The 25,923-nt window shown below is 37.9% G+C and overlaps 1 protein-coding gene across 2 annotated transcripts in view; it reads left to right on the top strand.

Moving 5' to 3' along the window:
* Window positions 1-1,234: 1,234 nt before the first annotated feature.
* The window catches only part of usp36 (ubiquitin specific peptidase 36), a 34,173-nt gene continuing 9,484 nt past the window's right edge, over window positions 1,235-25,923 (top strand). The window contains exons 1-15 of one of the 2 annotated variants that reach the window (XM_077230672.1): window positions 1,235-1,379; window positions 11,315-11,576; window positions 13,173-13,394; window positions 14,378-14,488; window positions 14,742-14,844; window positions 14,928-14,995; window positions 15,530-15,600; window positions 15,696-15,778; window positions 15,898-16,009; window positions 16,089-16,229; window positions 19,881-19,981; window positions 20,070-20,205; window positions 20,566-20,898; window positions 22,289-22,495; window positions 22,938-23,044. In XM_077230672.1, coding sequence (XP_077086787.1) covers window positions 11,324-11,576; window positions 13,173-13,394; window positions 14,378-14,488; window positions 14,742-14,844; window positions 14,928-14,995; window positions 15,530-15,600; window positions 15,696-15,778; window positions 15,898-16,009; window positions 16,089-16,229; window positions 19,881-19,981; window positions 20,070-20,205; window positions 20,566-20,898; window positions 22,289-22,495; window positions 22,938-23,044 — 2,048 coding nt within the window. In that variant the 5' untranslated portion in view covers window positions 1,235-1,379; window positions 11,315-11,323. The remainder of the gene's footprint in view (window positions 1,380-11,314; window positions 11,577-13,172; window positions 13,395-14,377; window positions 14,489-14,741; window positions 14,845-14,927; window positions 14,996-15,529; window positions 15,601-15,695; window positions 15,779-15,897; window positions 16,010-16,088; window positions 16,230-19,880; window positions 19,982-20,069; window positions 20,206-20,565; window positions 20,899-22,288; window positions 22,496-22,937; window positions 23,045-25,923) is intronic. The other variant, XR_013203929.1, reaches the window with a different exon arrangement.

Below are 25,923 nucleotides of genomic sequence, written 5' to 3'. Positions count from 1 at the left end.
CTCAAAGGTGTTTTATTTAAAGAACAGTGATTGTTTTACTGGCATTATAATAAATATTGAGGTATTATTATCTGGTATTATGTTTCAACGTGTCGCAGAATAAGAATCATAGATATTATTATTGATTAGTAGCGATTTTACTCAGCTATTGAATCATTAATCACCTTGGTTTGATCTGACACGAAACATTGAGATCCTGTGGGAAACTGCTATCACACTGAGCACTGCGACGCCTAGTGCTGTTGTTTCACTACTTATGACACTTCGCAGTTTTATCCACTGTGACGTGGAAAAGAGGAAAAAGATGAATCATAATTTGCCAACAATTAAATATTGTAAGAATTGTACAAAGCTCAAAATTTAGCATTTCAACTCTTATACATGGAAATATAGGATAGCTTATATGACAGAAAATATAGTAATTCATCACTTAATGTGTAAACTGTAATCAGTTTATTTCGTTCACCAGTTCTGTGCCATCATATTTATGGATTTATTATATTTAAGAATCCATACCTATGCTCTTTATCTTTTCATAGATTATTATTAATGATACAGGGGGGTTATTTTTTATTGCTTCCAAAAACCCCTTAATATGTTCACTTGTGAATGACACTATTACATATATAAATCCAACTATACATTTTAATGCATTAAAAACATTTATATGCGAGTATGAATTTAAATCATAAACATTGAAATTATAAAGGCAACATATTGTATTTACCCTAGTCAGTAGAAAAAATTACAAATTAAATACGCAATATACAACTTAAAACGTCCAGATTTTTAAAATATAATATTTTAATGTAATTTTAACGTTTTAATGTATATATATATATATTAATATATTAAATATAAATATTAATTTTAAATTTACACACACACAAACACATATATTATATAAACACAATCTTTTACGTTGAATACATGCATTTAATATTAATATTTAATTTTATATAATGAATTTAATTTAATTTATTATAATTAATTTAATTTATAATAACATTGTCAGCCTTCTCTTTCTTTTCTTTTTTTAGTGCCCTATATGTAGACTCCAGTTTAAAAATCCCTGGCAACACAGTGACAGAAGGCAACCTTCCGTCTGTCCGAGGAAAGCAATTCTTGAATTGAAAGGATCCATGTTAAAAGTTAGACAGCAATCGATTTACGCCCTCTGATTGGACACTGTAGCGATGAATGAGTGTCGTCACAGTCGTTCACAAACCCGATTGGCCGCTCCTTCACGTCAATCACGCCTGCACACGCCCTTTCATAATGCAGCATGGGGGAGAGAACGTAACAAAATGAAGGCTTCGTAGCGGAATACAGTCTTAACATCAAGACAGATCAAACGATTCGCGATCGTTCACGGATGGGTACGTATCTGATGTTATTCGCATGCGTTTGTTGACAAATTGTATACCAATGACTGTTGGTTCCCGAGAAAACGCCTATGTGAGGGTTAGAAACAGCACATTGCTGCAGTTTGAACGCCACGTTCGCTTTGTGAGGCGGTTCGGGTCAGGAAGTAAAGCAGTTTATCGGCAGTAAACCGCCCGCGATTGTTTTCGCTACGTTTTCCCAGCGTTAAATACACAAATGTGCCAAAGCGTCGAAGAAAACCACACTGTTTACGCTAAAGCAGATGCTAAACTAGCTCGCTAGCTTATGTGACTAGCAGATCTACGTAACTAGCGACTGCGGCGCGTATTCTGACGCGACCCGCGCAAAACACACTCTCCACATTGACATTAATAGCGTGGTCTTGAGGTAAACAACCCGAGCTGGTAAGTAGAGTTGGTTCATAAGCCGTCATGATCACGGTGTCCTTGGTCATCACATGTTTCTGTGGACTGAATCCCTATTAACTGCATCATAATAATCTCAGCTACATGAAATACTGTAACGAACGTGTGGATATTGTGCGGCGTAATGGTAAGTTAGATTATACATTTCTAGGCTGTGTCACAAAACGTATATCTGCTGTCTACCTAGAGCTCAGTTGCACGTGTTGTAATGGCCAAAACTGCTGTCTAGCCACGCAATGAGACGCAATCTTAAACGATTCGAGACTTCATAAACCGAATAGATAAACATTAAGTGTATTTTAATTAACTAACTGTCTTAAGGAAGATTAAAACACGACAGTTAGATACATGAAGTAGTTCAGAAAGACTAGAAGGGATTAGTATGCTGGTTAAAGGCCACATGAGTCCTCATTGGACACGTGCTTTTAGCCGGATATAGGCTACACTTTAGACTTTAACTCAGCGAGATACTGGGCAAGGCTTTATGTGTTCTTGTTACATGTACTTAATTATGCATAATTATATGCAACTAACATATGGAAGATTGTTTCCGCCACAAAATCAAAAAGGTATAGCGTTAGCGACTTTTTGTCTCACCATTCAGATTTCCCCCCTCAGAATTACCTGAAATAAATTCGCAATTGCGAGAAAAGTCAGATTTGCGTGATACAAATTCACAATTGCGAGAAAAGTCAGATTTGCGTGATACAAATTCACAATTGCGAGTTATAAACTTGTAATTCGAAGAAAGGATTGCATTTTGCAACTTGCAATTGCGACTATATCTTTATATTGAGAAAATAAGTCAGAATTGTCATATAAAAAGTCTCAATTATCTTTTAAAATGTTTTATTCTGTGGCGGTAAGTAACAAGCTTCCATACTAACCCTATACTAAGTATGATGTTTATTAATATTACTAATACAGAACTTGATTGTACAGTTACACTAACAATGACACCTTAAAATAGTGGGTTTTACTTTATTTAGGTGTAAATGTTACAACGTAATTGTATATTAAAATACTGAGTAATAATAGTTAACTACATGTACTTACTATAGGGTTAGGTTGAGGGTTTGTTAAATATAGTTATGCATAGTTTACTGTTATTACTATGGTAAGTACATCTATGTAACAAGGACACCTTAAAATAAAGTGTAACCAGATACTGTACCATTGAGGAATGGAGTAAATAAATAATTTATTTTGATATAAATCTCTCATGACGTATGTCAATAATGTTGAGCAATACAATATAAGTTGGTAAAACACAGCAATAATTGTAATTTTTTAAACATTTCATAACTTTGTTTTCCATGTAGACTTTCTCAAGGCCCTTTCACACAGTGTTGATCCCAGAAAATTGCCATAGAATTGCTAGAGTGCCTTCTGTGTGAACGCAAACAATGGTAACATTGCCGGGATCAGTCCTGGAACGCTTTTTGTCGGGGGGAAAAAAGCACATGATCAGTGCCGTAAGGGGTGTGTTGTAGTGCATGTGTCGTCGCAATGACGCAGTAGCCTAATCGTGCGACTCTTTGACCGGGCAATTTAACACTAGCGTTTACAACGCGTACATTACACCTCACATCCTGAAGTCACGTGTCTTTACGGGATGTGTGTGAACGCATGCACAGATTCCAGAAAATCACTGAATGTGAATAAACCAAAATCAAACTATCCCAAATTATCAGAGTATTTTCTGGAATCTCAGTGTGAAGGGGGCTTTAATGGCACAAACGTGCAGTATGTTGTTTTTGAGAGTCCAATGCTAGTCGCTCGATAGTTTGTTCTTGTGTTCTAACGGCAGTTCTTTTGTGTGTCGTTTTACCGTGGCAGTTCCGTGGTTGCCGTAGTTACTTAATTTATCGTGTTCATGACAATATTGGCTAAACTGACCTTTAAAATGTTGATTGACAGGTGATCTTACCAATCAAAACGCAGAATCCGTAATTTTGGCCGACAAACAAACCAGACAAAAGAGTTGTAGTAGATTAAAGATGGTAGACTTAAATTTGAAAAATTGTGTTTGACTTCTTTCCACGGTTGAAACATACCTTCAGATATTCGTTCATGTCTGTTTTGTGCTATAACTAGTAGTAGTCGCGTGCGCATGAACTGAAGCGCTACAGCGATCTGACTTAAAGAGACACACAACAGAATTTATTCTTTTAAAATGACCATTTTAAAGCTAGACTTTTATCCTACTAAAAGTTTTCACATGATGTGTGGTTTGAGTTTTTGAGTTCAATTGAGTTTTTGTTTCCACTAGAAACTAAATGAAAGGAGTTTAAAGTAGGGCGTCATTAGACTTTTATTCGGGGCTCAACCCTCAGTGAAATATTACTGATAAATTCTTGTCTGGCGATGGAGACTTTATACCTTCCTGAGAACTGTCTTTCTAGACAGTATTTCAGGAATCAAGCTGTATGTTTGCCATAGTGTAGATCAGAGCTAGCAGTGCTGAATTAATCACTCTTTTGGTGTAATCGGTCAAACGGTATTTCATTTCAGTTTGATTCATTTACACAGTTCAGTTTCAGCGGCTTGTTTCTCAGACGGTAATAGTAACGGGATCCTATATGAGACGGAAAACAAAAAGAGCGCTGGATGAGGTGGATATCTAGGCTATATTTGTTTTTAGGCTGTATTTATTTACAGTCCATAAGAATCTAAACTTGCTAATGTCTCCTATTGTTTGTTAGTGAGGGAGCTCTGGTAAGGACCGTTTGTCTGTATGTATATTAATAATAGTATCAAAATATGACGCTTTTTAGGGCCCAAGCACCGATTTATGACTCTTATATAAGTTAGATTTCCTTTATAGGGTTATATTGTATTTTATTATTCTATTTAGTCAATAATTAAATAATTTTAGCCTTAACTTGATGTGTAATTTCTCTGTGGAATTGTTTCCTTGAGCACAAACTGATTAAATTGGAGCATATTCATGCTCTAAGATCTGCTGTTGGATATATGTACGCATGTAAAGCGGTCTTTAGCGTGAGGAGATGCTCGTGAGGAGGACGAGTGTCTTGATGCGCACGGGCGCGTGTGGTTACATCAGTGTTCTGGCTGAGCGCGGCTCGTGCGGGACGTCACCGTTCATCAAGTGCACATGAAGGTCAGTCTGCCCTTGTGGCTCTGATGCATGTGCAGCTCTGCTCGCGTCAGCACCAGACCTGATGAGTAAGACCATGCAGAACACAACTCAGCCTTTACTGCTCATCTGTGTCCTGATTGCACCAAACCTGCATTATATATACGTATGTATATACATGCACACATTTCTGAGCATCTATTCAGGCTTTGTCTTCATAACTACTTAAAGCCATATTTAAAAAGAATGCTTTGATTATTTGGGTTTCACTTGTATTTTAAGTATTTTGTATTCCTTGTTACAGTGTAATTAGCCTATACATTTAAGTACTGGGTAATATTAATTAACAACATATAGGCCTACTTAATAAAGGGTTAGATAGATAGATTTATTGTCAGTACTACATTAAACTACTATATATAATGTATAATGATGCAATGGGTGATTATTTGTGCGTCCTGATAATACCAAATGTCTTATTTAAATTAATAACTTTTTACTGAAAATATATCTAGTCAGTGAAAGAGTGCAAGCATATTCGTCTACATAATTCTGTATTTTCAGCTTCAGAATCATGAATATTGTTATTATTCTGGTGTCTCTATTGTCCTGTGTTTTGGGTTTCCAGCATCAAGTCCAAGCTTATTCATTTACACACACAACGTAATATCAAATTTAGCATTTTAATCTACAGTTCATTTTTTGTTAACCTTTTACCAATTGTCTTGGAGAATCGCAATAATATCGTATCGATAAGTATCAGTATCGTGATCAAATCGTGACATCGGGGTATCGAGCAATGTATTTGTTACAGTATTTATCAGTCTTCGTTAACTTAGGTTTATAAAAATACAACTGTTCATTTGTAGTTCATTTTAGCTCGTATTAAATAATACTTGCAACGTTTTATTTTTAATAATATATTGGTACATTCACTTTAACTGAGATTAATAAGTCCTTTAGAAATATTTTGAATTAGTTAGAATTACATATTAACTAATATACCTAACTTGTGTCGACAATTGGACCCTCATTTTATTGTTTCCATGAAAACATACACAGACCCCTGGTTTCACAGACAGGGCTTAAGATAGGCCTAGATTAAAATGAATGTTTAAGCTGTTTTAACTGAAAGCCACTTGCACTGAGATTTCTTAAAATGTCAGTGCCATTGTTTTGTCTGAAGATGCACAGCTGTAAACTTTATCTGGACAATAACTTTATTCTAGAGCTGCTGTAAAGCCAAAACAATCTGTTACTTGAATTTCCTATTATCACCACTGTAAATCTGCTTTGAAACAGTCCATATTAGGGCTGCGCGATATTGGGAAAAAATTACATTGCGATATTTTATTTTTCTGCGATATGAAAACAATTTCACCAGATGACTTTGGAAAGAATGAATCATCTGAATGACTGGGGTGATTTTGTAATGGAGTAAATCTGCATAACTATTATAGTTAACTAATGTACTTAACTAGAGTTTAGTAAATGGAACCTTATTGTAAAGTGTTACCGATTTGTTATGTCTCGTGAGTTCATTGTTGGACAGATGGTCAGTTCTTTGAACCGATTCAATTTAATGAATGGTTAAAACGAGTCATTAGTTCGCGAAATGGAGGTGTCATTAACGGACCACGGCACACGTTGTGTGATTATCCCGGCAGTTAGGAGGACATCGCACAAGATTTGTCTCAACACAGAAAAAATTTCATCACTGGATAGATTTTTTGTTGTTGTTGTTTGTTTATTGAAAGTTTGATTTATCTGAATGTGTGGGAACGCTTTTCAGAGAAGATTTTTCTAGCACAATTTACAACCATAGGTAGTTTAGGAAAAAAAAAATATCCGAATGCTTCACGTGAAACCTCGGTCGTCCGACCTTTTACCATTGTGTATTCTCAAAGATATTCTGTCAACTTAATTCATTAATATGGGTGAGAGAGGGAGAGAGAGCAAGACAGTTTGAAAACGGTGAGAGTGCGCGCGCGCGCGCGCGACCGGGGCTCTCTCTCTCTGCTCGTTCTCTCAGTTTAACAAGCGCAGCAGTCAGTCATCTATCACTCACCGGTCAAACAAGGCTTTGGCGGGACAAAAATACGCTTTGGCGGCCACCAAAAAATGTTCAATGCAGAAAGGGCATTCTGACTTTATTTTGAATTCTCGTGTTCGTTCAAGCTCAGAAATAAGAGAAAGACCACTGATCTGCCCGGCTCACAGAAAACAACGCGCAAGGTCCAGTCTTCTTACCCTTGATGTTTAAACTGACAGGACTTAAAAACACATGCAAATGATAAACTTTCACTATATGAGGGTTAAACTTTAGCCTGGCTAACGCCAGACCCAATCTCGTTGAGAATTGGGTCTGGGAACCACATGCGCAATTTCTCGTATTTGAGGCGTGGTTTCAGAATGCCCGTCGCAGTTTATTGGGTGCTAAGAATGTCTATCAAATATGCCTGTACGTAGCTCATAGCCAATCGTTTCGATTATATCAGATGACGTATGTAGAGCGACAGAAATTAGACAAGGAAGAAGACGATGGGAAAGATCTTTTTTGTAAACAATGAACTTGCATTCTAAACTACTTAGACATTGTTCTAAGGCTGCATCAAAGAGTAGCTTCGCGTCTTCAGCCATGTTAAATCGATTTAAACAAACTGTTTCCGTGTGTCGCATAGATGTCATCATCGTCTAGCTGCTCCCTCCCCGTTCTGTGATTGGTTCCCTAAATGAGGCGAAAAATCTGGCCATGGTATCCAGACTGCCTTACAGCGTGAATTGAATTGCGCTGCGGTAAGGCAGTATGGGGAAACCCAGGCTAGTTAAACTTTGCAATTAATCCACGAATCGCAAGCGTTACAGGCCGGGGAGCTGCTGGCCCGTACTGATCATGAATCACGGATCAACTACGATCCCTGCTACTTACATCGCACATCCTGCGATGTGACTATCGTGGATGCGCACATCGCGATATCGATGCTAAAACGATGTATCGTGCAGCCCTAGTCCATATTGTTAAATGCGCTATATAAATGAATGTGACTTGCATGTTTATAAAAGCCACTTAAATGCCCGAACTGACCTAAGGCCTAATCCTGGCTTAATCTAAGCCCTGTCTGTGAAACCAGGCCTATATGGACAAAAGTGTTGGGACACAAATGTTAAATTGCTGAGAAATATAATGTAGCTTTCAGCTTTCAGTAGTGAAGCTGTTTTAAGTCCCGGGCAGAGGTTGAAAACCAGCTCCTGAATGTTTCTGTGTTCACGCAATTTCTTTTCTTTACTCTATAAATATAAAGTTCCCACCTCAGTAAAAAGCTGTGAGGGAGCGGCTCTGCCGCATAATACAACATTAAAGAGCTCTATGTGAATAAACGTGTCGTCCTCGCCTTGTAGTGGCTTGAGTTCATAGGGGAATCGGATATGCGTGTTTAGATATCTGATATGGATCTGATTTAAATCCACAGTTGGAAGATTGGCTTAGATCAGATGCAAAAAAAACCGGATCTCGTGTGGATTTTTGTGTTTACACCAAGCGGCAACATTCTAATCTGAAAAATGAAGCCTACCCGGAAGTGCGAAAAACTGCAATACACCGAAAATCCGCTAGGGGCAGGTCCCAAAAGGGAGCAAATGTCCATAGACTCAATGTTAAAATGTCCGTTTTCACAGCATAAATTCATGTTTTTACAGGTTGGTCCCATGGACTTTTATTGTATTTTTCGATAGGTCCCGAGTGCCTGACAACTGTGAGGGGGGTGAATTTTTTTCTAACTCGTTAGTTTAGATCGTATTTAGATATAAAATGTATGACAAACAAGGCCGGTGTTAACTTTGATTGACAGCTTGATTGACAGCTGATAACGGGCTGCGCCTTGTGGAATTCTTGAAATTTGATGTCTCGGCCAAGATCTGACACAACACATCATACCACCTCTGTATCCTTTCTGAACATTTGTATTGAAATATCGTACATAAAATTGGTTGCTCTGCTATAAACTACACTAACCGACACTGTAGGAGGACTTCGCTTCATTTTTTCCGGTAATGTTAAGTGACATTCCACTACTATTTCACGTAGTTAGCACTATTTAGCGTCAATGTTTGTGGGCAGTGGCACTGCAACAGTTAGCATTAAATCGCCTCAGATAAGATAGCGTCCGAGGTAACTTACCTTACCTATGGTTATAACTGACGTTTGAAACACTGTAAATGCGTCTGCCAAATGAATAAATGTAACATAACATTTAAAATATTACATTATATATACACAATATACACAATATACATAGGCTTTATAAAATAAAATGTCAACACCATCTCTTTTTGTGAGACCAAAGATCGCCCGTTAGATATACACAAGACGAATTATATCTCATGTTCAACCACTAGACTAGAGACATTAGAGCCAGCGGCACACGTCAGAAGCAGTAGCCGAGGTAAGGCTGTTCCAGGCGGGGTACATGAGCGCTGAGCGCGCGCTGATCCCTGGATCTCAACTCCGAAAACGTCAGATCAAATTTTTAAATAGGCGCTATCTTTATAAATAAACCACAGATTTTAGCTTTAAACAACTACATTGTCGACTGAAAAACTATTAAAACTACATTTTGTGACACAATAACAGTAGTGTTTTTAAATTTCGCAGCTTTTCTCCTCTGAACGTTACTATTATTATTTATATCATGACCAAATACAACCAGAAACAAATGTTCAGTCTTGCTTGTGAAAGATAATTAATCGAGACTTGTTTTCAATTGTGTGGCGATTTGTACAGCCCCAAGCAGGCACGAAACTCATAGGGGTTGGCCAGAAGGCGGGCGGGGTTAGGATTTCCCAAGATTTTCCAAGATGGCGCCGCCCATACCCCCCATAAATGGCTTCAAAACCTTTCTTCAGAAAGTCTATGGGTGACGTCACAGACGCTTTGTCCATATTTTTTACAGTCTATGGTTTACACGTGTGCAACAATTTCCGATCTGTGTCAGATGTGTGTAAAAGATCGTTTTTTTGTGCCAGTTTAAACGCAGTCTTAGTTCCAGTGAAAGGAGTCTTAATGCTTCAGCATACCAAGACAATTTGGACAATTTCATAATCCCATCTTTGTGGGCACGGTTCAGGGATGGCCTCTTCCTGTTCCTACATGACTGCGCACTCGTACACAAAGCACGGTCCATAAAGACATGTTTGGGTGAGGTCGGTGTGTAAGAGCTTGACTGGCCCGCACACATCCTTCCAACTCCTTTGGGATGAACTGGAACAGAGATTGTGAGCCAGGCTTTCTCTTCCATCATCAGTACCTGAACTCACAAATGCTGTACTGGACGAATGGGCAAAAATTCCCACAAAACACTCAAATCTTGTGGAAAGCCTTCCCAGGAGAGTGAGAGCTGTTACAGCTGCCATACTCAATATTATTATGTGTATTTAAAATAAGATCTCATTACAGTCCCTGTTGGTGTGATGGTCAGGAGTCCCAATGCTTTTGTCCACACAGTGTTTAGTCACTGGTAGATGGGCTGTGCATTCACTAGAAGGGAGAAGTATCTCATTGCACTGGGAATGATCTCACATCTGGTCTCTTTGAAAGCAGCGTCCGGAGTCCAGGCCAGTGCAGCTGTAATGATCCGTTTGCCCTGCAGGAAATCTCATATTGTCAAGTGACCGTTTGATAATATCCATGTTATTTTTCTGCCTTTTCAAAGATAATGCGGTGATTGATGCTTCATAGTTCATCGTTTATTCCAGTACTTTGGTGATTTAATGCGATAGGTGTTATAATATTTCAACCTGGAGATACATGAATGTTAGTATCTTATTTAATTGTGCTTTATTGATGTGATTTTCTGCATGTATTGATGCAAGTATTGTTCCTGATCATTTGGATGCCCTGCCCGTTTCTGTCTCATTCTCATAAACAGTCTCCGCAGTTCCTGATGGGTGTGCACTTTTGCCTAGTAGCAGCGCAGTTGCTGTTATGTAACTAGACACCTGCCACATCCTGACTGTTCACCTATGGGATTTTGTTCAGACACAATGTTTGGATGTTGCATTTCATGTAGCCTTGTTTTATTAGCTGTCAAAGCATGCAAAAGCTCAGTCAATTGTGGCTAAATGATGTGTTGTGTTACTGATAGTTTAATTGGTTTAAACACATGTACAGGCTCATGTTTTTCCAAATGTGTTTTGCTTGGTTTGGGAGATTAGGTTGACATAAACCTGTGATCTCTATTGGAATGACTTTCAATCAGATTCGTTGATCTGGATGAACTTTATACTTGCTTTGAAGAATGGAAAATCATTGGTTTATTATTGTTATACTGGATTTTTTTAACCAAGTAATGCGTGTTTGAAAGTTGTAAAAAAAGAGGATTTTTTCCAATCTCTTTTTCCTCATCAGTGACACACAATGCCGATAGTGGACAAGCTCAAAGAGGCCCTGAAGCCGGGCCGCAAGGACTCCAGCGATGAAGGCGACCTCAACAAGTTGCTGGCTTCATCCGCCAAGAAAGTGCTGCTGCAGAAGATCGAGTTTGAGCCGGCCAGCAAAGGCTTCAGCTACCAGCTGGAAAACCTCAAAACGAAATATGTGATCCTGAATCCCAAGAATGATGGGGCAGCGGCACAGAGACCGTCTGAACCTGCTCAGATAAAGAGGCAAAGTACGATCACCTCGAGGCATACAGACCTGTGGCCCACTGTTTAGCACATTTCTCAGGGTGTTTATTATTGTTAATAAGGATTTATATTTCAAAAGTGATTGTAATTAAAAAGAGCAATTAAGAATTGTAATTAAAATTAACAATTAAGAAATTAATTTTTTAGTCTGGCTTAAAATATTTGGTTGGATTCTAATTTGGTTGGATCTCTTCTCTAAGTTAAGTTTTATTCTGTTTGTAATTTTGAAACGGTTTTTAATCTAGTTATTCCAAATTTAGTTTTTTTTAACAAAAAGGGGTCTTAAAGGCATAGTTCGCCCAAAAGAGAAAATTACCCCATAATTTACCCATTCTCAAGCCATTCTAGGTGTACATGATGTTATTTTTTCAGATGAATACAATTGAAGTTACATTTAAAAAAATCCTGGCTCTTCCCAGCTTTATAATGGGAGTGAATGGGAGGGCAAAATTTGAAGCCCAAAAAGTACGTCCATCCATCACAAAAGTGCTCTACACTGCTCTGGCGGGTTAATAAATGCCTTCTGAAGCGATACGTTTGTGTTAGAAAAGTATTCATATTTAAACATTTATAAGCTATAATAACTAGCTTCATATACAACTAGGATGCCTTGATGGTGAGTAAATCATGGGGTAATTTTTTTTTTTTTTTTTTTAATTTATTATATTTAGTTTCTATGTAGTTTAAAAAGCCCGTTCACACCAAGCACGATAACTATAAAGATACCGATAAAGATATAATTCTAAAAATCGTTCTCCATATTAAAAAATAACAAAGTTCACACTACAACTATAACGATAAAGATATGAGGAACGATATCGTTGGGATCACTTTCAGAACGATTTTTTTCCAGCTGTCGAACGATAAAACACTGACAGCCAATCAGAATCCATTCTAATTTAAAGGTCTCGTGCATTTAAAATGGCAGATGACATTGCAGAGAAGTTAATCGTCGAGGTACAAAAAAAATCCTCCACTGTTTGACAAGTCAAACCCCCTTTTCAAGGATACGTTAAAAAAGATGGATATATGGAAAGCAATCGGTCGTATCCTGGGAATAAATGGTGAGAAGTATAACGATGAGATATGCAGTTTAGCATAGTGTAACAAAATTACCTAAGGTAGGCTATCCAGCGCTAGTTTTGACAACATTGCTGAGGTTGCAGTGAAAAAGCCGTTGTATACTTAGAATAAAGCGCGTGTGCTTAGAATAAAAAGACCGTTATTGGTCGCTGGTGTGGACGCATATATAGTTATCTTTATCGTTATCTTTATAGTTATCGTGCTTGGTGTGAACAGGCCTTAACACAAGTATGTTTTTTTTACTCCAGAAAATAGCCTTGGTCTTAAAAACAACAATTATCAGGATAAAAGTTAAAAAAAAAATTCTCAAATGCCACGATTGAAATGACTGGATTTTGCTAGTGAAAATTCACTAAACAATGGTAAATGTGCACCTTAATACTGCACATCATATCACCAAATACCATGTGCATAGTTTTATATTTGATCTTCATATGATTTAAAAGGCAAGTGAAGGTATTTTCCTTTGAATAAACTTGTGTCCTCTTTTCCGTCAGTATCAGAGAGCCTGAGCGTTGGGCAGAGCGATGGGATCCCTGCTCCTCAGAAGATGCTCTTCCCTGGGAACAAGCTGTCCATGAAATGGGAGCGAGTGTATCGGGTTGGAGCCGGACTCCACAACCTGGGCAACACCTGCTTCCTCAACTCCACTGTGCAGTGTCTCACCTACACCCCCCCGCTGGCCAACTACCTGCTCTCAAAGGAGCACAGCCGATCCTGTGAGAAAGCACTCAACACAGTCTCCGCTAGTGTGCACATGTCAATGAACATTAGTGCTCAACAGGGTGCTAGTTACCAGGGACCGAAGCCTAAATCCAAATTTGGAAAGGCACTGAAAATGAATAGCGCATTCTACGGAGCCTCTAGAGGGACATGGTCATGATTTCACTCATCATGTGATGATAGGAGATAGTTAAGAGAGATGAGTGACCGGACTATTCGGTGCGCAACAGATCCTGAGCGTCATTGACAAATATCTTATCTTGTGAAATGTGTGGGTTGTACCTAGGGGTGTGCACAAATTTTCAATTAGAGTAAATAAAATGTTGATCGCAGCTCTCGGATGCCCTCAAATTATATACAATATAATTACCCAACTAGAGGTCGACCGATAGTGGATTTAACCGATACCGATATTTAGGTTTGACCATACATGCCGATAACCGATTATTCAACCGATATTTTTTTTAATGGATACTGGGATTAAAAACAAACATAACACCAAGTAAAAAAGTGCTGAACTGAAATGTGCTAAATGAAATAAATATATAAATATGAATATATTAAAATGAGAAGTTGTGCAAAACCGATGAATCGGTCGACCACTATACCCAACTATATAATTGCGAGAGAATGTACAAGCATTGAAATATATTTTTTCCTCCTATCTCTTTTTTTCCATCACCATGTCCCACCATGTCTGTGCCATTGAGCTGGATGTATAGCTAGCTATGCATATGTTGACAGCGTAATAAAAAAAAGACAGTTGAAAGAACCAATAAAAAAATAGTTGTAATTTTTAGCTTGTTTAATCTATTTTAAATCACCTGAAGTTCCCCTGGTTGAGAACCACTGGTTCAGAGTATATTTAGTTTTAAATAAAAATGCTAACATTGTAGCGGTAGCTGGTTTGTCCCATAGGATGTTTCCTGTCTGGAATTCACTGATTGCTTATGTAAAACCCCTCTTTTGACTCCTTCAGGTCACCAATCTGGATTTTGCATGATTTGCGTAATGCAGAACCACATCATCCAAGCCTTTGCCAACACGGGCAATGCCATCAAACCTGTATCGTTCATCCGAGATCTGAAAAGTAAGAGCTTCCTCTGATAGCTTAGCCACATTTGTTCAAACAAACATGCAACATTTCCAAATGGCTTTTATAAGAGATGACTTGCAGGAAGTGCTGCTGATGACTACTGTTGTAGCCTGTGACTAAGTGTTGAGTCATGAAGCTGTTTTCCCAGATTCTCCTGGGAGTGTCGTTTCTTTTCCTCCTTTTCTTGCTCCCTTTCCTCAATTATCCTCTGACACCCCCTGATTATATATATTTTTTAATCCTTCAGAAATTGCTCGCCATTTTCGATTTGGGAGCCAAGAGGATGCTCACGAGTTCCTGCGTTACACCATTGATGCCATGCAGAAAGCTTGTTTGAATGGATATCCCAAGTAAGAACACAGAGAGTTTGTGAGTAAAAGTTTGTGAGTTTGCTTTATTGGATCAGAGGAGTGACAAGCCCTTTTGTTCACAGGCTGGACAGACAGACACAGGCCACCACGCTGGTCCATCAGATTTTTGGGGGTTATTTGAGGTCAAGAGGTGAGCACAAACACCACATGAAAAAAATTAGCATATTTCATCCGAAAATATGCTAATTTACATTATGGAAAATAATGAACTTTATCACAATATGCTAATTTTTTTAGAAGGACCTGCAGATATAAGCAAAATCAACAATAATAAGAATGCATGAGGATATAATTGAGATTTTTTGGCTGGATCACCCATTCTGATCGATGGATGGGTGAAAAGATGGTCTTCAGTGTCACATGATCCTTAAATATGCTGATTTGCTTCTTAAGAAACATTTCTAATTCTTATCAATACCGAAAACCTTATTATTTTTGTGGAAACTGATACATTTTTTCCCAGGATTCTGTGGAAGCTTGTTTCTGCCATGGAATAAAAAAGACAATTGCAACTTTTAGTCTCCCAATTCAGATTTTTTTCTCGCAATTGTGAGTTTACATCCCGCAATTCCTGGCTTTTTTTCTGCCTGTGCAATATAAACTCGCAATTGTGAGGTGTGAAGTCAGAATCCGTGTCTTTATTTTGCATTCTCTGTTTTTGCAGTGAAGTGCTCTGTTTGTAAAAGCGTGTCAGATACGTATGACCCGTACCTGGACATCGCTCTGGAGATTCGGGTGAGATTCTGACTTCTGTTTTTCATGCCAGGATGATAAATGTCTTTTGTCCCAGGCTGAAACCTCCTCTGAATAACATTAACTCTCCATTTCAGCAAGCGGCCAACATCGTTCGCGCTCTGGAACTATTTGTCAAGCCTGATGTTTTGAGTGGCGAGAATGCCTACATGTGTGCCAAGTGAGTTGTGTTTATATATCTTCAAAACATATTTGTGCAGGCTAATCAAGCTCTTCATCCAGTAAGCAACCATTCACAACATATTTGCATCTCTTTATTTATTTATTTTCTTGCTTTAGATGTAAGAAGAAAGTTCCAGCGTCTAAGCGGTTCACAGTTCACAGAGCATCAAATGTGCTGACGCTGTCACTTAAACGGTTCGCCAACTTCAGTGGAGGGAAAATTACCAAGGTATCAGCCTACACACGCCACTGCCACGCAAAAGGGCCTTTAGTCTTGATCAACCCATTGATTGATGGTTTTCTGGTAGGATGTCGGCTACCCAGAGTTCCTGAACATTCGTCCGTACATGTCCCAGAGCACTGGAGATCCTGTGATGTATGGCCTCTATGCTGTGCTTGTGCACTCGGGCTACAGCTGCCATGCTGGACACTACTACTGCTACGTCAAGGTGAGCGCCGTGTAGTAAGGCTTTTAAATAAAACCTGCTTATTTAATCATTTCAGAAAGATTTTTTAGTTTTTTTAAAGTGCCCTTTATTATGCTGTTTTAAAGGTTCCTATTTTTGGAGTCTCCTACAATAGGTTTATATGCATCCAAGGTCAAAAAACAAGAGTTTTTCTCACAAAAATGGTTTGATAAAGGTTTCGGTCTCTTTAAAGGGTAACTAAACACTAAAACAACTTTTTTCAGTTAATGATCTGTAAGAATGGAGCTTCATAAATTCTGTTAATTGATTCGAGTACATTTGTGACATTTGGGTTTAAAGTGTTTTAATTCTACAATATATGGTGTAAAAACGTCTGAGTGCTGCCATCTTCAGGTTGAACGGTGGCTACTGCAGTTGAATTTTCCTATTGGAAGTTGTGGTACCCTCTGACGTCAGAGGGTACCAGTTAACCACACCCTTTCCTAAAGAGAGATGCGTCTCAGGTTCACACCCCCCTCCGCTGGGCTCTGCCCACTTTTCCAGCATTTTTCAAATATTGCCAGTGGGTGGAGTCAGGTTCTGACCAGGGTTATAGTTACCCTTTAAACTCTTTTCCGAGAGCCTACTTTGCTCTGATTGGTGAGATGGCTCAGTCTGTTGTGATTGGTCTACTCTGCTCTGATTGGTTAGATGGCCCAGTCTGTTGTGATTGGTCTACTCTGCTCTGATTGGTCAGATGGCTCAGTCTGTTGTTATTGGTCTACTCTGCTCTGATTGGTCAGATGGCTCAGTCTGTTGTGATTGGTCTACTCTTCTCTGATTGGTCAGATGGCTCAGTCTGTTGTGATTGGTCAGATGGCTCAGTCTGTTGTGATTGGTCTACTCTGCTCTGATTGGTCAGATGGCTCAGTCTGTTGTGATTGGTCTGCTCTGCTCTGATTGGTCAGATGGCTCAGTCTGTTGTGATTGGTCTGCTGTGATTGGTCAGATGGCCCAGTCTGTTGTGATTGGTCTGCTCTGATTGGTCAGATGGCTCAGTCTGTTGTGATTGGTCTGCTCTGATTGGTCAGATGGCCCAGTCTGTTGTGATTGGTCTGCTCTGCTCTGATTGGTCAGATGGCTCAGTCTGTTGTGATTGGTCTACTCTGCTCTGATTGGTCAGATGGCTCAGTCTGTTGTGATTGATCTACCGCTTAACAGTGTGCTAGGGATGGGACGGTATGAAAATTTCATATCACGATTATAGTGACCGAAATTATCGTGATTATCAATATTATCACGGTTTTGTTAAAACAAGATGAAAGTGTTAAAAAAGAACTGATGCTCACACTGAAAACATTTCAACAAGTTTTATATTTTAGAATCAACAAACAACAAATAAAACGAGCAGCTCTATGCACTTTTTAAAGTAAGATTCTATTCTGTGGCATTTCCTTCCTTATAATGACCGTCGTCAATAGCAACATATTATAACACAGCGCACATACATATATCACAACGAACGCGCGCTCCCATTTCATTCAGATACAACTTGTCATCTTGCGTCTCCGTTTTTGATTGTATTGAAAATGAAATAAGAGTTGATTTATTGTTTACAGAATTTGATAATATTGTTGTGATCATCTTGTCTGGACGAGTTTTGTACGCTGTACAAAATGGATTTAACAGGTAAGAATAGAGAAATTCATCTCTATTCAATATGTCCCCATAATTATGTGGTAAAAAAAGTTTTATAAGTTTATAAAGAGTTATAAGTGTACAATGAATATACATTATCTCTTAATAGTCTTTTTTGAACTTGTTCGTTCGTCTTTGGCTCAAAGCCACTTGCTGCAAACTTTTCTTCGCGGAAGCTTCAAGTTTATTTCAAGTGAGTGAGATAAAATATTTCAACTCAAAACAACATTTTGTGCCCAATTATTTCCCAGATGTAGTTTTAGTATTGAGATCAAAGTTAACTTGCCTTGCGTTCGCTACAACAGTGGGTGATGGTCACACAAGACGACTCGGCAGATTTGAAGTGTTTACCCCTATCACAGCGACTTTTTTTTTGTGCATGTTCTGCAGACAGAGTGACCATCCTCGATTAAGTTTCCCTCAGGATTTTTGTAAATGCCGAACAGATGTGGTCCTCTTAAAAGGCTGAAAAATCTCCCGAACACGGTCACCGCCTTCCGCCATTCCTTCTCGAATGAACCCCCCCCCCCCCCCCCCCCAACATTGCGCAACATTCAGACTGTTGCTGGCTGGACAGGATTGAGTTATTAAAATCACGATAATCAAATACGGTTTTAATGATAATTTATTACTAACATATATTACTAACCGTCAGTACATTTTAGTACAGTCCCATCCCTACAGTGTGCGTCGTAAATTAAACTGCCATTACCATATCTGAACTTCAGCTCTGGATCTTCCTCAGGATTTGTTACAGTGATACGAACAGTAATGATAGCGTCAGTTTTACCGAATCAATTTAAGTGCGAGTCCTCGGCCTTTGGAAGAGATTCAAAGTGTATTTGCTCGGGCAGCACAGAACAACATCTTCTTGACAGGTCAACAACACAAACCAAACTCTTCAGCTGCAACTATAGTGAAAGTAGATGATGTTCAAGGGCAATCAATAAAGACCATAGGCTGGCATTGTGCAAATTTGTAAGGAATTATTGGACTTGTTTTTTTTTGTTGGGAGAACTAACTCCATTTGCGTTTTGAACTTTTACATTCTCAAACAGCTAGATTACACTACAGTACACTACACTGTACACACTACATTTTAAAGAGGCACTTTAAAATAAGCTCATTTTAATTTATGAGGCAGCAAATGTATCCCTAAAATAGCAGGACAAGACTATATTTTATCCATCGGGATTTGATTGCATCATAACAAGTACTCTGATGGTCCATTTAGTGATATAGTGATGGTATTAGTTGGTTATATCATGTATTGCATTGTTTTATCATGATACTACAATTTACCCTTTTCACATTTCCGAGGTTGCCATTGTTTGGGGAAACCTCTATAGTGGTGAACTGAAACTTCAACAAACGTTGTGTGTGTTCCCATTTGCTCCAATAGCAAAATAAAAATCTATAATAACGTTTCTATGACTTTCCAGAACGGGAAAAAATATTGAATGTCAAATTTGCCATCACTCCATTATTAGAAACACTCTACAATTTTTTTTTAACAATGAAAATTAAAAAATGTATTTTACGATGTTATAGTAGCTGTGGAAACGCATCATCACAGTCTGTTAAAAGGGTCCATTGGTAGATGTCCGCAAAAACCACGACAACCTTGCTGCTTTTTACATGTGATAAAATGCCAGCTCCATTTTCGCAGTTATAAGACCTCATTGTGGCTGTTAATTAAACCGCTGTTATAACTGCTAAAAACAGTTATAGCTGCTGACTTTACTAAAATGACCACAGATGACTTAGTACTTTAATATGGTGAGCATGAAACCTTGACTAGAATCACAGAAGTCCCCAGTTACACACACAAATAATCATTGATCATAAGACACAGAGACAATATGAGAGGCAATATGTTGCGTTGTTGATACATTTGATAGATGACTAGCCGATTGGGGGAAAAGTTGATCATGTGTTGTCATCTTCATTTTTAATTTGTTTGGTTAATATTCTGGTGCAAATGTCCTTTTATAGGCCAGTAATGGGCAGTGGTACCAGATGAATGACTCGATGGTGCATTCCAGTAACATCAAGGTTGTCCTTAATCAGCAGGCCTATGTCCTCTTTTACCTGAGGTAATATTCACACTCTTTTATCTGCTGTTCATATTTGAGTAGCCAGAAGATATGCTTCATTATTACAATTACATCTTTTGTGTCGTAGGATCCCTGAAAAGAAAAATACAGAGGCTTCAAATACAAAGCAAAACATGGTGCACTCTGGGAGAACTAACATGACACCGGAGCAGCCGAAGAAGAGCACATTCAATGGACCGTTGTCTTCACCACAGGTTGCAAAGGTAGGCAATTCTGACACCATTTGATTTTAATTTTTACTCCTACAACAGGTTTACATGCATCCAAGCTCAAAATACACACGTTTTTTTATAGTATGTGGTTTATAATACTATGTATTAGTATGTTTATATTACTATGTCAACACAATGGCCAATCAGAGGTGTTTAAGAATCCACTCAAAATACTAGAGGGAAATGCTGGTATCGTCACATGTTAAAATTTTAGTACCAAAGCAACTCTACTGGGGGTCCATCAGGACCAGGTTTGGAAACCACTGTTACTGGCACAACATCACATTTGCACAGCAACATGATAACATCACATAAAAAAAATTAAAAAAAAATCTAATTTTCCTCCTCCAGAAGCTTGATCCCGCTCAGCTGAGAAAAATCCAGTCTGTGGATGGAGGTCTTGGTATTCCAGTAGCCAGGAACTGTTCAGGGATCCAGTCGCCGAAGATGTCTAATGGTACGGGCACGTCTCACGCCCTGCCCAAGCTGTCCAGTGGACCCACACTGATCGAGGAGTCCTTTAAGAAAGTGAAGAAGTCCATACCTCAGCCTCAGTCCCGCAGCAGCACCCCTGCTCCATCCAACGGCCTTCCCAAACCCAACAGCGAGGGCCGAGGCCTGCCGTCATCTACCTCACTCAAATCCCTGTCTGACAGCTCCTCGGCAGACACCTCAGAGTCGAAAGTAAGTCCCCGTGGACCTGTGTGTGCTGGTTTACTGGTGGAGTTTGTCCAGCGAAGTGAACTGACAGTCCTGCAAGAGTTTCGGTGTGATGACATGGGCTGCACGATATATTGGAGAGAACTGACACTGTCATTTTTTTTTTGTGATCATTTAAAACATACAGGAAGTTTCACCAGATGACTTGAATAGCAGCTGTATTTGGAAAGAGTTAATCATTCTACAGTGAGTGGGGTGATTGTTGCATCTGCATAGAAAATAAAAAATAATGTAAAAAAAAACATTTTACCCTGAAGGCTTTTTAATGGCTTTTATTAACTTATTTGAGGGCTGAACGATTTAGGAAAAGCTTCATTGTAATACAAATATTTTGTCGTAAAATATTGTAAAGTTGTAAATAAAGACTTCTGGAGAACATATTACACGAAAATAATTTTTCAGTATTTCTACTTAATTTTATTTTAATTCATTGCGTTATTAGCCATTCACAATTAAGTGAATTTAAGTAAATCCGACACCAAATTCTTGCTAGTGAAAAATGGGGTGTTTTCAACAGTTTTTGACCAATTCAATAAGATTATAGAATAATTTATTGGAATTTATTAAACAAAATCAAAATAAATATATTGATATTATACTATATTGTACTGAAAAATTTAAATTTGCTGGCAAATAAAAATATTTTAGAGTGAATGCCAGCTTCACTCTGAAACCTTTGGAAGCTTGTTTCCGCACAGAATAAAACATTTTAAAAGTAATTGTGAATTTATTTCTCAGAATTGCGAGATATAAAGTCAGAATTGCAAGAGAAAAAACGAACACTGACATTTTTTTCCCCCAGAATAGTTTATATCTCACAATTCTGACTTTATATCTCCCAATTGCGTATTATAAAATCATAATTGCGAGATATAAACATGCAGTTCTGAGAGAAAAAGTCAGAATTCCAAGTCTATTTCTCGCAATTGCGAGTTTATATCTCATAATTCTGACTTTATTTCACGCAATTCCTACTTTACAACACGCAATTGCGACTTTATAACCTGCAATTGCGACTTTATATCACGCAATTCTGACTTTATAACACGCAATTGTGAGATAAAAAGTCGTAATTTACCCTTTTTATTTTTCATTGTGGCGGAAACAAGCTTCCATATAAACCAGTGCTAGCTAATGTTTAATAAAATCACAGCGCGATATCGGTTTTATTTGAATATATCGTGCAGCCCTAGTATACTTGTGTAAACAGAAGTTACGTTTTCTGCTGCATACCAACTTCAAGTCTGAAGATGTTTCCCCTCATTTAGTCAACACGACATATTCATTGAATATTTACATTATGAGTGCAGTTTGCTGTTCCTCTCACCTGTGGTGTGTGTTCTCTCTCTCTCAGGAGTCTATTGGCACGAGGAGCGCGCCTGTTGGCGGCTCGTCTGGTGTGAACGCCCCGTCGTCTCCAGCTAAGAGCACAGAGCGTGTGAACTCAGAGGAGCAGAAGCTGCTGAAGCTCAAACCCCCGGCTCTGACCAATGTCGCGTCAGAGGCCGTCAGCACCATGTCCCCCCCGCCCGCCAAACGACTCGCCCTGTCCGCCAAGAAGGTCAGTCTCAGTCCAGCCTCGTTTCACCTGCTGGTGGCGCTCAAGACTGCTTGTTTGTTTGCCTTCCCATGTTTGTCCACTTCATTCCTCGTAGACGATCAGATGTTGAAAGACTTTGCTCATAACGGCCAATAATCAGTAATAATAATACGTTTACTTCTCAGCTCATGTCTGTTTTGTCGGTTCGCAGTCTGCACTGCTGTCCTTTTAAAAATTTATTTAGTTTTTTTTTTATTTCTAACAATTTCTAATTCTTCTCTGCTACACTTTCTTTTCCCTTCCCCCTTCCTACTGTTTTTTTTATTTCCTTCTTTTTTGGTTTGATTTTGATGGTTTCTTCCCCCATATGGGTCCCTTTGTCATTGTCACGTTTCATGGCTATGTTTTTTTATTTTATATTTTTTTTAGACCACAAAGTTTTTATTTATGTCAATAACTGCAGGCCAGTCCCCGGCAGAGCCCGAGCAGCAGCACTGAGGCTCCGCCCCCTTCATCTCTTCATCTGTCCAGTGACCTTCTCAGCCAGGCCTCAACTCACCCGCACCACAGGTACACACTCTCTCTCCGAGATGTAGAGCTTAGAGCAGATTCAAAGTCTGCATGAATGGAAGTGGCGATAGTCTTTTCTTCCCTATTGTGATGCATAAATCTAAGTGAAACGGCTTCTCAAATGAACAAATGTAGGGGCTTGATTTTGTCCAATTGGAATTGGTTTGATGTGGTTTGCAAAAGTTACGGAAATAATTTGATTAAAGATTATGAGGAATTTATAATTTATAATTATAAACGAATTTAAAAAAAAAAGTCCACTGATAAATCATTTATAATTACTGCTGTCAAAGTTAATGCGTTAACGCATGCGATTCATTTTTTCAGTTTAACACGTTCAAAATATTTAACGCAATTAATGCAGGAAACCTTAATGAAAGGTGCGATTAATAGCAGAAAAATGTGTGATTAATTAGTAAAAAAATTGTATTGTTTGACAGCACCTTTTATAATAATGTAATATTCCATTCATTACACATTTTTCTGCTATTAATCGCACCTTTCATTAAGGTTTGCTGCGTTAATTGCGTTAAATATTTTTAAAGTTAAAAAGCTTCCCAATGAAATGAATGTACTATAATTTAGTTGGATAATGTTTTTTTATTTCATATTTTGAATTTTTAGGGTACTAAATAATATCTATGCAGTAGTTATAAGGCAGATGTACTGAGGTGGAAAAAAACCCCTAAAAATTCTATAACTTTTTAAAATGAAAAATGCTCAAAAATACTATTCTCAATATTTATATGAAATATATTTCGCAAAACATGTTTTAGAATTTTTAGGGTTTTTTTTCCACCTCAGTACATCTGCCTTATAACTACTGCATAGATATTATTTAGTACCCTAAAATCCCCTAAAAATACAAAATATGAAATAAAAAAACATTATCCAACTAAATTATAGTACATTCATTTCATTGGGAAGTTTTGACTGCAACGTGAGGAACACCAGAGGGTTAAAAGAGTAAAATTGTGGTGCCTGTCATTTTCTTCCTCAAGAAAGAAGTCAAACAGGTTTGGAAAGACATGAATCTATCCCTTTGTCTAAACCCCTGTCCAGAGTATTTGAGGAATATCAATGCAGCGCTGCCACACAAACACCGTAATCAATATTTTTATTGAAAAGGCACATGCAGGCAACACTTATGCAATTGACACATTACCCAAATTGTTTGGTAGTACTGGTACTGCAGACAGATAGCTAGTGTTACATTAGGGCTAGGTTAAAGTGTCGATTTCTTGATTTGAAACTGTTCTCATTTTAATAAATTGATATCATTTCATAAGAAATACCTAGAATCGATCATTTAGTCTATCCTGTTTTCAGTTGATGAATGAACAAAACTTTGTCAAGCCTCCCATCCAATAAATCGCAATAAGCTTTGAGCTTTGTTACTTCTGATATGAAACAGCCTCAGAAATTTTATGAAATTCAAACAATAAATACTAGTTATAGCATGAAATAAACATGAATGAACATCAGGTGTTAAAATATATAATACAACTTAAATCATTACATTTACCTCAGAAGAGCCATTCAATGTCCAAAACTTAGCTAGATAAAAATAAACTCGAGAGACTAAAGCATTTTGACAAATATATATATATTATATTGCATATTCATTGTATTTTTACTTGGCCTATTTTTCAGTTTTTAATGTATGTTTGAATGAATACATCATGTTTTTTTGACAGCCACCATTTAAATGTTTGTATTTCAAATAACAATTAGTAACATTGTTGTCATTAAAAAGTTATTAGAACATTATTATAAAAACTAAAATGTAAGTAACCTATATAAATCAGTACAACATTTTTACTGTAATATTATAGTAATGTATCAACGTGGGTTCCCTGTATAGTTTACAGCATTAGTTAACATTAAAATAAACTGTAGTTTACCTGATACGTGACAATTAATCATTACATCGAAATCTAATAAATTATGACATTTGTCAACACCAAGTCCTATTTTGAACCAATAATCAGAACAATAGGCAGTTGAAGGATGACGTGTAATTCAAATATTTATCTGACTCCAATATAATTAATCTGACTCCATTAAAGTCGTTGTTAGTCTTTGATGGCTTATTCTTTAAAGGTCTTTCTTAGGACTGATAGGAAAACATTTAACCTGAATGTTTAGATAACGAAAGTTATAATCACTTTAGCTTTCAACATAATCAGTGATTAAAAGGAAATTTCTCAAAGCCTTTAAAGCAGGCAAAGTTATTTATTAAGTCACATGTTTAAATATACAGACAGTAGAATGAAACAACACACTGTATAGAAAACGTAGTTGTAACAAATAGTGCACTTTTGTGCAGACGAGGCCGTAAAAGCCTTTCTCGTAGTTTGAGGTTACGCACCGGTGTGCGGGAGTGGCGGGTTAAAGCCTTTCTCCTAGATCAACCGTTACCTTTCCTTCTTATACCCTGAGGAAAAGCATTGTTAAACATGAGTGGAATACATATACCATATACATATACCAACACCGAAACCAAAAGATGAGGCAAATGGGTGGAGATCAAGAGGGGGAGAAGAACATAAACATATTCTCCTCAATGTATGTTTAAGCAATAGTACCTAGAATAGGATACTTTAATATCTCTATTAAGTTCACCACCATTCATTTCAGTGTATAAGTGGTCAGATGAGACCAAACATGGCATAATTACATATTAGAGCACACTAGTACATAAACAGTATGTAGTTGAAAGTATATGTCCTGTGAAGCAAATGGTACGGACGAGTCATTGAGGTGCAAACGATTCTCCCGACAGAACCATCCTGTGCCTGGAGTGTCCCAACAGTCCTCAGTCAGCATATTGATGAAATCCCCTTGTGCTATATGCGCAGTAGCATACTGTGATGATG

Source organism: Siphateles boraxobius, unplaced genomic scaffold, assembly GCF_051911475.1.
Source record: "Siphateles boraxobius isolate OS27281-9 unplaced genomic scaffold, OSU_SipBor_1 15, whole genome shotgun sequence".
In the NCBI taxonomy this organism is placed as follows: domain Eukaryota; kingdom Metazoa; phylum Chordata; class Actinopteri; order Cypriniformes; family Leuciscidae; genus Siphateles; species Siphateles boraxobius.
This window is presented reverse-complemented; position numbering and strand designations above follow the sequence as displayed.